Here is a 17,939-nt window from a genome sequence, read left to right on the forward strand (position 1 = left end):
ACACCAGAAACATCCACCACTAGTGCAGCAGAAACATCTACAACAACAGAGACTTCCACAATCACAACAACTGCACCGGAAACATCCACCACTAGTGCAGCAGGAACATCTACAACAACAGAGACCTCCACAATCACAACAAATGCACCGGAAACAACCACCACTACTGCAGCAGAAACATCTACAACAACAGAGACTTCCACAATCACAACAACTGCTCCTGAAACATCTACAACAACAGAGACTTCCACAATCACAACAGACTGCACTGGAAACATCTACACCACTAGTTCCACAAGCAGAAACATCCTAAACAAACAACTGAGACTTTCACAATCACACAACACAACACCCTGAAACACCCACCCCTAGTGCAGCAGAAACATCTACAACAACAGAGACTTCCACAATCACAAAAACTGCACCAGAAACATCCAGCACTAGTGCAGCAGAAACATCTACATCAACAGAGACCTCCACAATCACAACAAACTGCACCCAGAAACATCTATTACAACAACCTCCACAACACAAAAAACTTCTCAACATTAACAACAACAGACTGTTCCACAATGAAACATCACCACTAGTCCTGCAGAAACCATCTACAACAACAGGGAGACTTCCACAATCACAACAATCTTGCACCTGAAACATCCACCACTAGTGCAGCAGAAACGTTCTCTACAACAACTGAGACTTCCACAATCACAACAACTGCTTCTGAAAATCCACCACTAGTGCAGCAGAAACCATCTTCAACAACAGAGACTTCCATAATCACAACAACTGCTCCTGAAACATCTTAGATGCAACAACAGAGACTATCCACAATCACAACACTGCACCAGAAACATCCACCACTACTGTGCAGCCGAAAACATCTACAACAACAGAGACTTCCACAATCAAAAAAACATGCACTGAACCATCTACAACAAGAGAAACTTATCAGCCACACAACTAGCACCTGCAAACATCTACAACAACAGAGACTTCCACAATCACAAACAACTGCAGCATGAAACATCCAAACAACAGAGACTTCCAGTGCAGCAAGAAACAACTACATCTACAACAACAGACACTTCCACAATCACCACAACTGAGGATAATACATCCACACCTAGTGCAGCAGAAACATCTACAAAAACAGAGACTTCCACAATCACAACAACTGCTCCTGAAACATCCACCACTACTGCAGTAGAAACATCTACAACAACAGAGACTTCCACAATCACAACAACTGCTCCTGAAACATCCACCACTAGTGCAGCAGAAAACATCTACAACAACAGAGACTTCCACAATCACAACAACTGCTGCACCTGAAACAACACAGACTTCCACAATCACAACTAGTGCAGCAGAAACATCTAACAACAACAGAGACTTCCACAATCACTGAAACAACTGCACCTGAAACATCCACCACTAGTGCAGCAGAAACATCTACAACAACAGAGACTTCCACAATAACAACAAACTGCACCTGAAACATCTACAACAACAGCAGAAACTTCCACAATAACAACATCTGCTCCTGAAACATCTACAACAAAAGAGACCTCCACAATCACAACAACTGAACTGGAAACATCCACCACTAGTGCAGCAGAAACATCTTCAACAACAGAGACCTCCACTATCACAACAACTGCACAGGAAACATCCACCACTAGTGCTGCTGAAACATCTACAACAACAAGAAGACTCCACAATCACAACAACAACTACACACAGGAAACATCCACCACTAGTGCAGCAGGAACATCTACAACAACAGAAACTTCCACAATCACAACAAATGCACCAAAAACATCCAGCACTACTTCAGCAGAAATATCCACAACAACAGACACATCCACAATCACCAACAACTGCTCCGAAAACATCTACAACAACAGAGACTTCCACAAATCACAACAACTGCTCCGGAAACCTGACAACAACAGAGATCCAAAATCACAACAACTGCTCCTGAAACATCTACAACAACAGAGACTTCCACAATCACAACAACTGCTCCTGAAACATCTACAACAACAGAGACTTCCAAAATCACAAAAACTGCTCCAGTGAAATCATGCACTAGTGCTGCAGAAGAATCTTCTTCAACAGAGGAGTCCTCAATTATAACAACTGTTGCAGGTGATATATACCACTAGTGGTGCAGAAACATCTTCAACAACAGAGACCTCCACAATCACAACAACTGCACCGGATACATCTACAACAACAGAGACTTCCACAATCACAACAACTGCTCAGATATAGTCTACAACAACAGATACTTCCACAATCACAACAACTGCTCCTGAAACATCTACAACAACAGAGACTTCCCACAATCACAACCAACCAGAAAATGCTCCTGCAGCAGAAACATCTACAACAACCAGAGACTTCCACAAGCACAACAACTGCACCTGAAACATTCACCACTAGTGCAGCAGAAACATCTACAACACAACAGAGACTTCCACAATCACAACAACTGCACCTGAAAACATCCACCACTAGTGCAGCAGAAACATCTACAACAAGAGACATTTCCACAATCACAACAAGACTGCACCTGAAACATCCACCACAGTGCAGCAGAAACATCTACAACAACAAGAGACCTCCACTATCACAACAACTGCACAGGAAACATCCACCACTAGTGCTGCTGAAACATCTACAACAACAGAGACTTCCACAATCACAACAACTGCTGCTGAAACATCCACCACTAGTGCAGCAGAAACCTCTACAACAACACAGACTTCCACAATCACAACAACTGCACCGGATACATCTACAACAACAGAGACTTCCACAATCACAACAACTGCTCCGGAAACATCCACCACTAGTGCAACAGAAACATCTACAACAACAGAGACCTTCCACAATGAACAACAACTGCTCCTGGAAACATCCACCACTACTGCAGCAGAAACATATACATCAACAGAGACCTTCACAGTCACAACAACTGCTGCTGAAAGAACAACAGAGAGACTTCCACAATCAGAAACACTCCTGACAAACAACAACAGACACCTCCATAATCACAACAATTGCTCCTGAAACATCTACAACAACAGAGACCTCCACAATCACAACAACTGCTCCTGAAACATCTAAAACAACAGATACCTCCACAATCACAACAACTGCTCCTGAAATATCTGCAGCAACAGAGACTTCCACAATCACAACAACTGCTGCAGAAACATCAACAACTAGTGCAGCCAGAAACATCTTCAACAACAGAGACCTCCACAATCACAACAACTGCACCGGAAACATCAAACATCCACGTGCAGACAGCAGAAACATCTACAACAACAGAGACCTCCACAATGACAACAACTGCTGCAGAAACATCAACAACTAGTGCAGCAGAAACATCTACAACAACAGAGACCTCCACAATCACAACAACTGCTGAAGAAATATCAACCACTAGTGCAGCAGAAACATCTACAACAACAGAGACCTCCACAATCACAACAACTGCACCAGATACATCCACCACTAGTGCAGAAGAAATATCTACAACAACAGAGATTTCTCCAATCATAACTGAACCGGAATTATCCACCACTAGTGCAGCAGAAACATATACCACACAACAGAGACCTTCAACAATCACAACGACTGCACACTGAAACATCCACCACTAGTGCAGCAGAAACATTTACAACAACAAGGGACGTCCACTATCACAACGACTGCACCTGAAACATCAACCACTAGTGCAGCAGAAACATCTACAACAACAGAGACTTCCACAATCACAACACTGCTGCACCTGAAATATCCACCACTAGTGCAGCAGAATCATCTACAACAAATGAGACTTCCACAATTACAAAAACTGCACTAGAAATATCATCCAGCACTAGTGCAGCAGAAAACATCTACAACAACTGAAATTTCCACAATCACAACAACTGCTAACTCAAACATCCACCACAAGTGCAGCAGAAACATCTACAACAATTGAGACTTCCACAATTACAACAACTGCACCTGAAACATCCACCACTAGTGCAGCAGAAACATCTACAACAACAGACACGTCCACAATCAGAACAACTGCACCTGAAACATCCGTCACTAGTTCAGCAGAAACATCTACAACAACAGAGACTTCCACAATCACAACAACTGCTCCTGCTCCACACTACTGGCAAACATCCACCACTTCCAGAAAGTAGAAACATCACAAACAACAGAGACTTCCACAATCACAACAACTACACCCGAAAAATCCACCACTAGTGCAGAAGAAACATCTACAACAGCAGAGACATCCACAGTCACAACAACTGCTCCTGAAACATCCACCAATACTACAGCAGAAACATCTACAACAACAGAGACTTCCACATTCACAACAACTGCACCGGAAACATCCACCACTAGTGTAGCAGAAACATCTACAACAACTGAGACATCCACAATCACAACAACTCCTGCTGAAACATCCACCACTAGTGCAGCAGAAACATCTATAACTACAGAGACTTCCACAGTCACAACAACTGCAGGAGAAACATCTACAACAACTGAGACTTCCACAATCACAACAACTGCACCGGAAACACCCACCACTAGTGCAGCAGAAACATCTACAACAACAGAGACTTCCACAATCACAACAACTGCAGCTGAAACATCTGTAACAACGGAGGCTTTAAATGAAGTGAAAATACAGCTGGTGTTCCGCTCTAAAGATTCATTTACAGATGAACTCAAAAATTCACAATCTCCTGCTTTCAAAGAAAGGGCCCAACTTGTTCAACATTCAGTGAGTTCAAACCTTTATACTGTTTTTACTGTATAATCATTCATTGAATAAATAGAATTTACATTTAATCATAAATACTTTACACTTCTTTTGATTTGTAATAATTCATTTAAAATGTCTCTATTTTGTTTTAGCTTAAAGCCCTTTTCCAGAAGTTTCCTTCCTTCCTAAGAGTCGATGTGCTATACTTCAGGTAAATACTCTATTTTTCAGTGCTGATTATTTTATTCATAGAGTGCCCCTGTTTATGTTTGAAACTGTGAGCAATAAAAAAAAACATGTGATTAATCCATTTATTGGTGAGGTGGGGATATGAAGAAATAATTGCAATATGACAGAATTTCAAATAATTTATTCCAGCAAGGGGTCAGTCATTACCACAGCAGATGCCGTTTTCAACTCTACACAGGAAGTCCCAACAGAGGATCAAGTTGCAATGACATTACTGAATGACGCATTTACTCTCAATACCCTGAACATAACTTCTTTCACAGTTAATGGTACAGGTATGTCGGACAAAACCTAAAACCAAAATGTATAAACAAATCTTGTATTGTACAAATGTGAGACAATGCACGGACTGGTAAAATGGTAAGATTAGACATGATTTTAGATTAACTTTGATGAGTATTAATGTTTTTTTAAGCATTCTATAAAAAGCTAAATACAAAGTCTGAATACAAAAAGTTTTCTTTTGTCATTGCTTTTGTGAGTGCCATCTAAACAGAAAAGCATTTTCTTATGAACCAACAACAGATTACTTATTGGCCACAACAACTCCTGCTGCAACATCTACAACAACAACAGAGACCTCCACAATCACAACAACTGCAGATGAAACAACCACCACTAGTGCAGCAGAAACATCTACACCAGCAGAGACATCCACAATCACAACAATTGCACCGGAAATATCCACAACTAGTGCAGCAGAAACATCTACAACAACAGAGACTTCCACAGTCACAACGACTGAAGGAGAAACATCTACAACAAGTGGGACTTCCACAATTACAACCACTGCACCAGATAAATCCACCACCAGTGCAACAGAAACATCTACAACGACAGAGACTTCCACAGTCACAACGACTGCACCTGAAACATTCACCACTAGTGCAGCAGAAACATCTACAACAACAGAGACTTCCACAGTCACAACGACTGCACCTGAAACATTCACCACTAGTGCAGCAGAAACACCTTCAACAACTGACATTTCCACAATCACAACGACTGCTACTGAAACATCCACCACAAGTGCAGCAGAAACATCTACAACAACAGAGACTTCCACAATCACAACAACTGCACCTGAAACATCCACCACTAGTGCAGCAGAAACATCTACAACAACAGAGACTTCCACAATCACAACAACTGCTCCTGAAACAACCACCACTACTGCAGTAGAAACATCTACAACAACAGAGACTTCCACAGTCACAATGACTGCACCAGAAACATCTACCACAACAGAGACCTCCACAATCACAACAACTGCTCCTGAAACATCCACCTCTAGTGTAGCAGAAACATCAACAACAACAGAGACTTCCACAATCACAATGACAGCTCCTGAAAAATCCACCACTACTGCAGTAGAAACATCTACAACAACAGAGACTTCCACAATCACAACAACTGCTCCTGAAACATCCACCACTACTGCAGTAGAAACATCTACAACAACAGAGACTTCCACAGTCACAATGACTGCACCAGAAACATCTACCACAACAGAGACTTCCATAATCACAACAACTGCTCCTGAAACATCCACCACTAGTGCAACAGAAACATCTACAACAACAGAGAATTCCACAATCACAACAACTGCTCCTGAAACATCCACCCCTAGTGCAGCAGAAACTTCTACAACAACAGAGACTTCCACAATCACAACAAATGCACCGGAAACAACCACCACTAGTGCAGCAGAAACATCTACATCAACAGAGACCTCCACAATCACAACAACTGTACCGGAAATATCCACCACTAGTGGTGCAGAAACATCTACAACCACAGAGACTTCCAAAATCAAAACACAAAAACTGAACCGGAAACATCCACCACCAGTGCAGCAGAAATATCTACAACTACAGACACCTCCATAATCACAACAACTGCTCCTGAAACATCCACCACTAGTGCAACAGAAACATCTACAACAACAGAGACTTCCACAATCACAAGAACTGCTGCTGAAACATCCACCACTAGTGCAGCAGAAACATCTACAACAACTGACACTTCTACAGTCACAACGACTGCACCTGAAACATTCACCACTAGTGCAGCAGAAACATCTACAACAACAGAGACTTCCACAATCAAAACAAATGCTGCTGAAACATCCACCACTAGTGCAGCAGGAACATCTACAACAACAGAGACATTTCCACAATCACAAACGACTGCACCTGAAACATCCACCACTAGTGCAGCAGAAACATCTACAAAAAAACAGAGACTTCCACAGTCACAACGTCTGCACCTGAAACATCCACCACTAGTGCAGCAGAAACATCTACAACAACAGAGACTTCCACAATCACAACAACTGCACCTGAAACATCCACCACTAGTGCAGCAGAAACATCTACAACAACAGAGACTTCCACAATCACAACAACTGCTCCTGAAACATCCACCACTACTGCAGCAGAAACATCTACAACAATAGACACTTCCACAATCACAACAACTGCACTGGAAACATTGACCATTAGTTCAGCAGAAACATCTACAACAACAGAGACTTCCACAATCACAACAACTGCTGCTGAAACATCCACCACTAGTGCTGCTGAAACATCTACAACAACAGAGACTTCCACAATCACAACAACTGCTGCTGAAACATCCACCACACTAACAGAGACTTCCACATCTACAACAACTGAGACTGAAACATCCACAATGACTGCACCAGAAACATCTACCACAACAGAGACATCCACAACACAAAACCTACAACAACTGCTCTTGAAACATCCACCTCTAGTGTACCAGAAACATCTACAACAACAGAGACTTCCACAATCACAACAACTGAAACATCCACCTCTTACCACTAGTGCAGCAGAAACATCTACAACAACAGAGACTTCCACAGTCACAATGACTGCACCAGAAACATCTACCACAACAGAGGCCTCCACAATCACAACAACTGCTCCTGAAACATCCACCTCTAGTGTACCAGAAACATCTACAACAACAGAGACTTCCACAATCACAATGATTGCACAGGAAACATCTACCAAAAGAGACGTCCACAGCCACAACAGAGACCTCCACAATCACAACAACTGTACCGGAAATATCCACCACTAGTGGTGCAGAAACATCTACAACAACAGAGACCTCTACAATCACAACAACTGCACCTGAAACGTCGACCACTATTGCAGCGGAAACGTCTACAACAACAGGGACTTCAGCTATCACAACGACTGCACCAGAGACATCAACAACTAGTGCAGCAGAAACATCTACAACAATTGAAACTTCCACAATCACTACGACTGCTCCTGAAACATCCACCACAAGTGCAGCAGAAACATCTACAACAACTGAAACTTCCACAATCACAACGAATGCAACTGAAATATCCACTACTAGTGCAGCAGAAACATCTACAAACAAACTGACACTTCCACTATCACAATGACTGCACCGGAAACATCCACCACCAGTGCAGCAGAAACATCTACAACTAGAGAGACTTCCACAATCACAACGACTGCAACTGAAACATCCACCACTAGTGCAGTAGAAACATTTTCAACAACAGACACTTCCACAATCACAACGGATGCACCTGAAACATTCACCACTAGTGCAAGAGAAACATCTAAAACAACAGAGACTTCAACAATCACAACAACTGCTCCTGAAATATCCACCACTAGTGCAGCAGAATCATCTACAACAAATGAGACTTCCACAATCACAAAAACTGCACTAGAAACATCCACCACTAGTGCAGCAGAAACATCTTCAACAACTGATACTTCCACAATGTGAAGCACTGCACCTGAAACATCCACCACTAGTCCAGCAGAAACCATCTACAACAACAGAGACTTCCACAATCACAACAACTGCACCTGAAACATCCACCACTAGTGCAGCAGAAACATCTACAACAACAGAGACTTCCACAATCACAACAACTGCTCCTGAGAACATCCACCACTACTGCAGCAGAAACATCAATACAACAAACAGAGACTTCCACAGTCCCAACAACGGCACCGGAAACATCCACCACTAGTGCTGCAGAACACATCTACAACAACAGAGAAGACTCCACAATCACAACAACTACACCCGAAACATCCACCACTAGTGCAGCAGAAAACATCTACAACAACACAGACTTCCACAATCACAAAAACTGCACCAGAAACATCCAGCACTAGTGCAGCAGAAACATCTACATCAACAGAGACCTCCACAATCACAATGACTGCACCAGAAACATCTACCACAACAGAGAAACATCTACCAACAACCTCCACAATCACAACAACTGCTCCTGAAACATCCACGACTACTGCAGCAGAAACATCTTCAACAACAGAGACCTCCACAATCACAACAACTGCACCGGATACATCTACTGCTACTGCAGCAGAAATGTCTACAACAACTGACATTTCCACAATCACAACAACTGCTCCTGAAATATCCACCTCTAGTGCAGCAGAAACATTTACAACAACAGAGACTTCCACAATCACACCAACTGCACCGAGAAACATCTAACCACAACACGCACTTTCAAAGACTAAAAACACACAACAACATCACAACGATGCTCCTGAAACATCCACCACTAGTGCTGCAGAATCATCAACAACAACAGAGACTTCCACAATCACAACAACTGCACCGGAAACATCCACCACTAGTGCTGCAGAAATATCTCTACAACAACAGAGACCCCCACAATCACACACAACTGCTCTTGAAACATCCACCTCTGGTGTAGCAGAAACATTTTCAACAACAGACACTTCCACAATCAAATCGAATGCACCTGAAAAATCCACCACTAGTGCAGGAGAAACATCTACAAAAACAGACACGTCCACAATCACAACAACTGCACCAATAACATCCACCACTAGTGCAGCAGAAAACATCTACAACAACAGAGCACTTCCACAATCACAACGACTGCACCCATATAACAACATCCACCACAAGTGCAACGGAGCACCTGAGAAACATCTACAACAACTGAATCTTCTACAATCACAACGACTGCACCTGAAACATTCACCACTAGTGCAGCAGAAACATCTACAACAACAGAGACTTCCACAGTCACAACGACTGCACCTGAAACATCCACCACTAGTGCAGCAGAAACATTTTCAACAACAGACACTTCCACAATCACAAAGAATGCACCTGAAACATCCACCACTAGTGCAGGAGAAACATCTACAACAACAGACACGTCCACAATCACAACAACTGTACCTGTAACATCCACCACTAGTGTAGCAGAAACATCCACAACAACTGAGACATCCACAATTACAACAACTGCACCTGAAACATCCACCACTAGTGCAGCAGAAACATCTCCAACAACAGAGACTTCCACAATCACAACAACTGCTCCTGAAACATCCACCACTAGTGCAGCAGAAACATCTACAACAACAGAGAATTTCCACAATCACAACAAACACACGTACTGCAAAGAACCTCCACCACTAGTGCAGCAGAAACATCTCCAACAACAGACACGTCCACAATTAGAACAACTGCACCTGAAACATCCATCAGTAGTGCAGCAGAAAGATCTACAACAACAGAGACTTCCACAATCACAACAACTGCTCCTGAAACATCCACCACTTCTGAAGTAGAAACATCTTCAACAACAGAGACTTCCACAGTCACAATAACTTCACCAGAAACATCTACAACAACAGAGACTTCCACAATCACAACGACTGCACCTGAAACATCCACCTCTAGTGCAGGCAGAAACATCACAACAACAGACACTTCCACAATCAAATCGAATGCACCTGAAAAATCCACCACTAGTGCAGGAGAAACATCTACAAAAACAGAGACTTCCACAATCACAACAATGAAACATCCACCACTAGTGCAGCAGAAACATCTACAACAACAGAAGACTTCCACAATCACAACAACTGCTCCTGAAACATCCACCACTAGTGCAGCAGAAACATCTACAACAACAGAGACTTCCACAATCACAACTGCTCTTGAATCATTCCTTAAACATCCACCACTGCAGCAGAACACATCTACAACAACTGAGACTTCCACAATTACAACAACTGCACCAGAAACATCCACCACCAGTGCAGAAGAAACGTCTACAACGACAGAGACCTCCACTATCACAATGACTGCACCGGAAACATCCACCACCAGTGCAGCAGAAACATCTACAACAACTGAGACTCCACAATCACAACGAACTGCACCAGAAACATCCACCACTAGTGCAGCAGAAATATCTACTACAACACTTCCACAATCACAAAGACTCTCCTGAAACATCACCACTACTGCAGCAGAAACATCTACAAACAGAGACTTCCACAATCACAACGACTGCACCTTGTAACATCCACCACTAGTGTAGCAGAAACATCTACAACAACTGAGACATCCACAATTACAACGACTGCACCTGAAACATCCACCACTAGTGCGGCAGAAACATCTACAACAACTGAGACTTCCACAATCAAAACGACTGCACCAACATCCAGCCACATCCACCACTAGTGCAGCAGAAAATATCTACACAACTACAAGAGTGCAGCAGAAACATCTCAACAACAATCCACAATCACAACGACTGCACCTGAAACATCCACTATAGTGCAGCAGAAACATCTACAACAACAGAGACTTCCACAATCACAACCATCCACCACTCCTGCAACAGAAACATCTACAACAACAGAGACTTCCACAATCTCACAACAACTGCACCTGAAATCATCACACACTAGTGCAGCAGAAACATCTTCAACAACAGAGACTTCCATAATCACAACAACTGCTCCTGAAACATCCACCACTAGTGCAACAGAAACATCTACAACAACAACAGAGATACTTCCACAATCACAACAACAAAACTCCTTGAAACTATCCACCACTAGTGCGACCAGAAACATCTACAACACCAGAGACTTCCACATCACAAACACTGCTCGGAGAAACATCAACAACTGAGACTTCCACAATCACAACAAAGACCTGAAACATCCACACTAGTGCATCAGAAATCTTCCAACTGAACTTCCACAATCACACACGACTGAAGACATCCACCACTATATCTACAACAGAAACATCTACCACTGCGACTTCCACAGTCAACCAACAAGTACCAGACACATCCAAACAGTCAGCAGAAAACAACTACAAGACTTCCACGAGAAATTCCCACTACTCAGAAACATCTACAACAACTGCACCTCCACAATCACCACTGCATCCTGAAAGTGCAACAAGTGCAGCAGAAACATCTACAACAATTGAGACTTCCACAATCACAACGACTGCACCAGATACATCCACCACTAGTGCAGAAGAAATATCTACAACAACAGATCTACAACAATTGAGACTCACTGCACCTGAAACATCTACCACCAAGTGCAGCAGAAAAACATCTACAACCACTGAAACTTCCAATCACTGCACTGGAAACATCCACCACTAGTGCAGCAGAAATATCTACAACAACAGAAACCTCCACAATCACAGCAACTACACCTGAAACATCCACCACTAGTGCAGCAGAAACATCTACAACAAACAGAGACTTCCACAATCACAAGACTGCAACCTGAAACATCCACCACTACTGCAGTAGAAACATCTACAACAACAGAGACTTCCACAGTCACAATGACTGCACCACGTTGCAGCAGAAACATCTACCACAACAGAGACTGTTCCACAATCACAACAACTGCTCCTGAAACTTCCATCACTACTGCAGTAGAAACATCTACAACAACAGAGACCTCTACAATCACAACAAATGCACCGGAAACATCCACCACTACTGCAGTAGAAACATCTACAACAACAGAGACTTCCACAGTACAACAATGACTGCACCAGAAACATCTACCACAACAGAGACTTCCACAATCACACAACAACTGCTCCTGAAACATCACACCTCTAGTGCATCAGAAACATCTACAACAACAGAGACGTTTCCACAATCACAACGACAGCTCCTGAAACATCACCACACTACAACAGAGACGTATATAGAAAAAAAGACACTTCCACAATCACAACAACTGCACATGAAACATCCACCACTAGTGCAGCAACAGAAACAATCTACAATCACAGACTGACCTGAAACATGACGTCCACAGGACGTCCACAGCCACAACGACTAGAGACTTCCACAATCACAACAACTGCAGAAACAACATAGTGCAGTCAGAAAACATCTAACAACAGAGACTTCCACAGTCACAACAACTGCTCCTGAAACATCCACCACTAGTGCAGCAGAAACATCTATACAACAAGAGAGACTTCCACACATCACAACGACTGCACCGGAAACATCCACCACTAGTGCCAGCAGAAAAACACAGAGACTCCACAATCACAACTGAGACTGAACCCAGAAACATCACAAGACTCAACGAATTCCACAACCGTGCACCTGAAAATCGCACTACACTACAACAAACTAGACATCCACAATCACAACGACTGCATCCAGAAATATCCATCCACTTACTAGTGCAGCAGAAACATCTACAACAACTGAGACTTCCACAATCACAACGACTGCACCTGAAACATCGACCAGTATTGTAGCAGAAACGTCTACAACAACTGAGACATCCACAATCACAACGACTGCACCTGAAACATCTACCACAACATCACAGAAAATCTCATCTACAACGACTTCCACAATCACAACGACTGCAACTGAAACATCCACCACTAGTGCAGCAGAAACATTTTCAACAACAGACACTTCCACAATCACAAAGAATGCACCTGAAACATCCCACCACTACAGAGTCGTTGCAGCAAAAAATCTACAACAACTGAGAACTTCCACCACAACTGCAACTGCACCACTAGTGCAGCAGAAACATCTACAACAACTGAGACTTCCACAATTACAAAAACTGCACCAGAAACATCCAGCACCAGTGCAGCAGAAACACCTTCAACAACTGAAATTTCCACAATCACAACGACTGCTACTGAAACATCCACCACAAGTGCAGCAGAAACATCTACAACAACAGAGACTTCCACAATCACAACAACTGCACCTGAAACATCCACCACTAGTGCAGCAGAAACATCTACAACAACAGAGACTTCCACAATCACAACAACTGCTCCTGAAACATCCACCACTAATGCAGTAGAAACATCTACAACAACAGAGACTTCCACAGTCACACAATGACTGCACCAGAATCATCTACCACAACAGAGACCTCCACAATCACAACAACTGCTCCTGAAACATCCACCTCTAGTGTAGCAGAAACATCAACAACAACAGAGACTTCCACAATCACAATGACAGCTCCTGAAAAATTCACCACTCCTGCAGTAGAAACATCTACAACAACAGAGACTTCCACAGTCACAATGACTGCACCAGAAACATCTACCACAACAGAGACCTCCACAATCACAACAAGTGCTCCTGAAACATCCACCTCTAGTGTACCAGAAACATCTACAACAACAGAGACTTCCACAATCACAACAACTTCTCCTGCAACATCTACAACAACAGAGACTTCCACAATCACAACAACTGCACCAGAAACATCCACTACTAGTGCAGCAGAAACATCTATAACAACAGAGACCTCCACAATCACAACGACTGCACCGGAAACATCTACCACTAATGCGGCAGAAACATCTACAACCACTGAGACTTCCACAATCACAACGACTGAACCGGAAACATCCACCACCAGTGCAGCAGAAATATCTACTACGACAGAGACCTCCACAATCACAACGACTGCTCCTGAAACATCCACCACTAGTGCAGTAGAAACATCTACAACAACTGAGACTTCCACAATCACAACGACTGCTCCTGAAACATCCACCACTAGTGCAGTAGAAACATCTACAACAACTGACACTTCCACAGTCACAACGACTGTACCAGATACATCCACCACAAGTGCAGCAGAAATATCTACCACTACAGAGTCTTCAACAATCACAACGACTGCTGCTGAAATATCCACCACTAGTGCAGCAGAAACATCTACAACAACTGACACTTCTACAATCACAACGACTGCACCTGAAACATCCACCACTAGTGCAGCAGAAACATCTACAACAACTGAGACATCCACAATCACAACGACTGCAGCCTGAAACATCGCACCACTAGTGCAGCAGAAAACATCTACAAAAAACAGAGATTTCCACATTACAATAACTGCACCGGAATATATCCAGCCACTAGTGCAGCAGAAAACCTCAACAACTAAACACAACACAATCATTCCACAACTGCAGCAGAAACATCCACCACAAGTGCAGCAGAAATATCTTCAACAACTGAGACTTCCACAATCACAACAACTGCACCGGAAACATCCACAACTAGTGCAGCAGAAACATCTACATCAACTGAGACTTCCACAATCACAACAACTCCTACTGAAACATCTACCACTATGCAGCGGCAGAAACATCTACAACAACAGAGACTTCCACAATCACAACGACTGCACCGGAGAAACATCCACCATCCAACAATATCTACAACTACAAAACCACCCGTCCATAATCACAACGACTGGCAACATGAAACAATCAAACCACCAGTGGAGCAGAAAATCAACAACAACAGAGACTTCCACAATCACAAGACTGCTCCTGAAAAAATCACCACAAGTGCAGCAGAAACATCTACAAACAACTGAGCCTTCCACAACAACACTGCACCAGAAACATCTACCACAACAGAGGCCCCCACAATCACAACAACTGCATCTACCACATCCACCACTAGTGCAGCCAGAAACATCTACAACAACAGAGACATCCACAATCACACACAATGCTCCTGAAACATCTACCTACTAACAGAGATACATTCAACACATCACATACAACTGCAGCCTAAAACATCCCTACTAGTGCAGCAGAAACATCTACAACAACAGAGACTTGCTCCACAATCACAACGACGCACCGGAACATCATCTACCACTAGTGCGGCAGAAACATCTACAAACACTGAGACTTCCACAATCACAACGACTGCAACGGAAATATCCACTACTCGTGCAGCAGAAACATCAAGTATCAACGACAGAGACTCCACAATCACAAACGACTGCTCCTGAAACATCCACCACTAGTGCAGCAGAAACATCTACACACAACGGAGACTTCCACAATCACAACAACTGCTCCTGAAACATCCACCACTAGTGCAGTAGAAAAAAAATCTACAACAACAGACACTTCCACAATCACAACTGACTGCCTACCAGAAACATCCACCACAAGTGCAGCAGAAACATCTACACGACAGAGACCACTTCCACAATCACAACGACTGCTGCTGAAACATCCACCACTAGTGCAGCAGAAAACATCTACAAACAACAGACTATCTTCCACAATCACAACGACTGCACCTGAAACATTCACCACTAGTGCAGCAGAAACATCTAAAACAACAGAGACTTCCCACAATCACAACGACTGCTCCTGAAACATCCACCACTAGTGCCAGCAGAAACATCTACAACACCTAGAGACTTTCCAACAATCACAACCAGACTGCATCCAGGAGAACAACAACTGCACTAGTGCAGCAGAAAAACATCTACACCATGAGAAACATTCCACAAAGCACAACGACTGCTGCTCCTGAAAACATCCACAACAAGTGCAGCAGAACATCTACCAACATCAGACACTTTCCACAACCAACAAACTGCACCTCCACAAATCACAACTAGTGCAGCAGAAAAAATTCTACAACAGCGAGAACCACAATACAACAACGGCTCCTGAACCTCCACAACTATGAGCAGAAACATCTACAACCCAAAAGAGACACTCCACAGTCAGCTGACTGCAAACATCTCACACACAGAGCTACTGAAACAAACCACCCTGAAGCACTAGTGCAGCAGAAACATCTACAATCAACAGAGACTTCCACAATCACAACAACTGCACCCTGAAAACTCCACCACTCAGCAGCAGAAACATCTACAAACAACAGAGGACATCCACAATCACAACAACTCGAACCATCTGAAACAGGATCACTATAGTCACCAGCTCCTGAAAGTTCCACTCGAGTGTAACTAAAACATCTACAAACGACAGATGAGACTTCCACAATCACAACAACTTCTCCCTGCAACATCTGCACAGCAGAACATATCACAATCACTCAACTGCAGGCAGCAAAATACGGTCTAGTCAACAATACACCAGAGACATTCCACTAATCACAACAACGGCCCCCGGAAACATCTACCACTAATCAACAGCAGGAAGAAACATCTACAACGACAGAGACCTTCCACCAACTCACAAACGACTGAACCGGAAACATCCACCACGGGCAGACGAAATATTCTACTCGACAGAGACATCCACAATCACAACGACTGCCTCCTGACCATCCCACACTAGTGCAGTAAGAAACATCTACAACAACGGAGACTCCACAATCACACGAACTGCTCCTGAAAAACATCCACCACTAGCTGCAGAGAAAACAATCTAACAATAAACCTGACACTTCACAGTCACAACGGACTGTACCAGCTACACACCACAGGCAGCAGATAATTATCTACCACTACAGCGTCTTTCAACAATCACAAAAGACTGCTTGCTGAAACATACACCAACTCGTGCAGCAGCACATCTACAACAACTGACACTTTACAATCACAACGACTGCTCTGAAACATCCACCACAAGTGCAGGCAGAAGAAACATCTACAAACGAATTGAGGACTTCCACAATCAACACCGACTGCACCAGAACATCCACCACTAGTTGCAGCAGAAACATCTACAA

General features: G+C 43.2%; 1 protein-coding gene across 1 annotated transcript; it reads left to right on the top strand.

Moving 5' to 3' along the window:
• The first annotated feature begins 8,485 nt into the window (after window positions 1-8,485).
• LOC122143051 (cell wall protein DAN4-like) lies at window positions 8,486-11,375 on the top strand. The gene is made up of 3 exons (XM_042753950.1): window positions 8,486-8,513; window positions 10,052-10,497; window positions 11,058-11,375. The coding sequence occupies exons 1-3, from the start codon at window positions 8,486-8,488 to the stop codon at window positions 11,373-11,375; spliced, it is 792 nt and encodes a 263-aa protein (XP_042609884.1).
• Window positions 11,376-17,939: the final 6,564 nt, after the last annotated feature.

This window comes from Cyprinus carpio, unplaced genomic scaffold (assembly GCF_018340385.1).
Source record: "Cyprinus carpio isolate SPL01 unplaced genomic scaffold, ASM1834038v1 S000000674, whole genome shotgun sequence".
NCBI classification, from domain to species: domain Eukaryota; kingdom Metazoa; phylum Chordata; class Actinopteri; order Cypriniformes; family Cyprinidae; genus Cyprinus; species Cyprinus carpio.

Coding starts and splice junctions, on each gene's coding strand:
- LOC122143051 (XM_042753950.1), top strand. CDS start 8,486: ATGACTGCACCGGAAACATCCACCACCA. Junction 8,514..10,051: donor ACCGGAAACATCCACCACCA/GTGCAGCAGAAA, acceptor GGAGCACCTGAG/AAACATCTACAACAACTGAA. Junction 10,498..11,057: donor CAGCAGAAACATCTACAACA/ACAGAGAATTTC, acceptor ACAACAACAGAG/ACTTCCACAATCACAACTGC.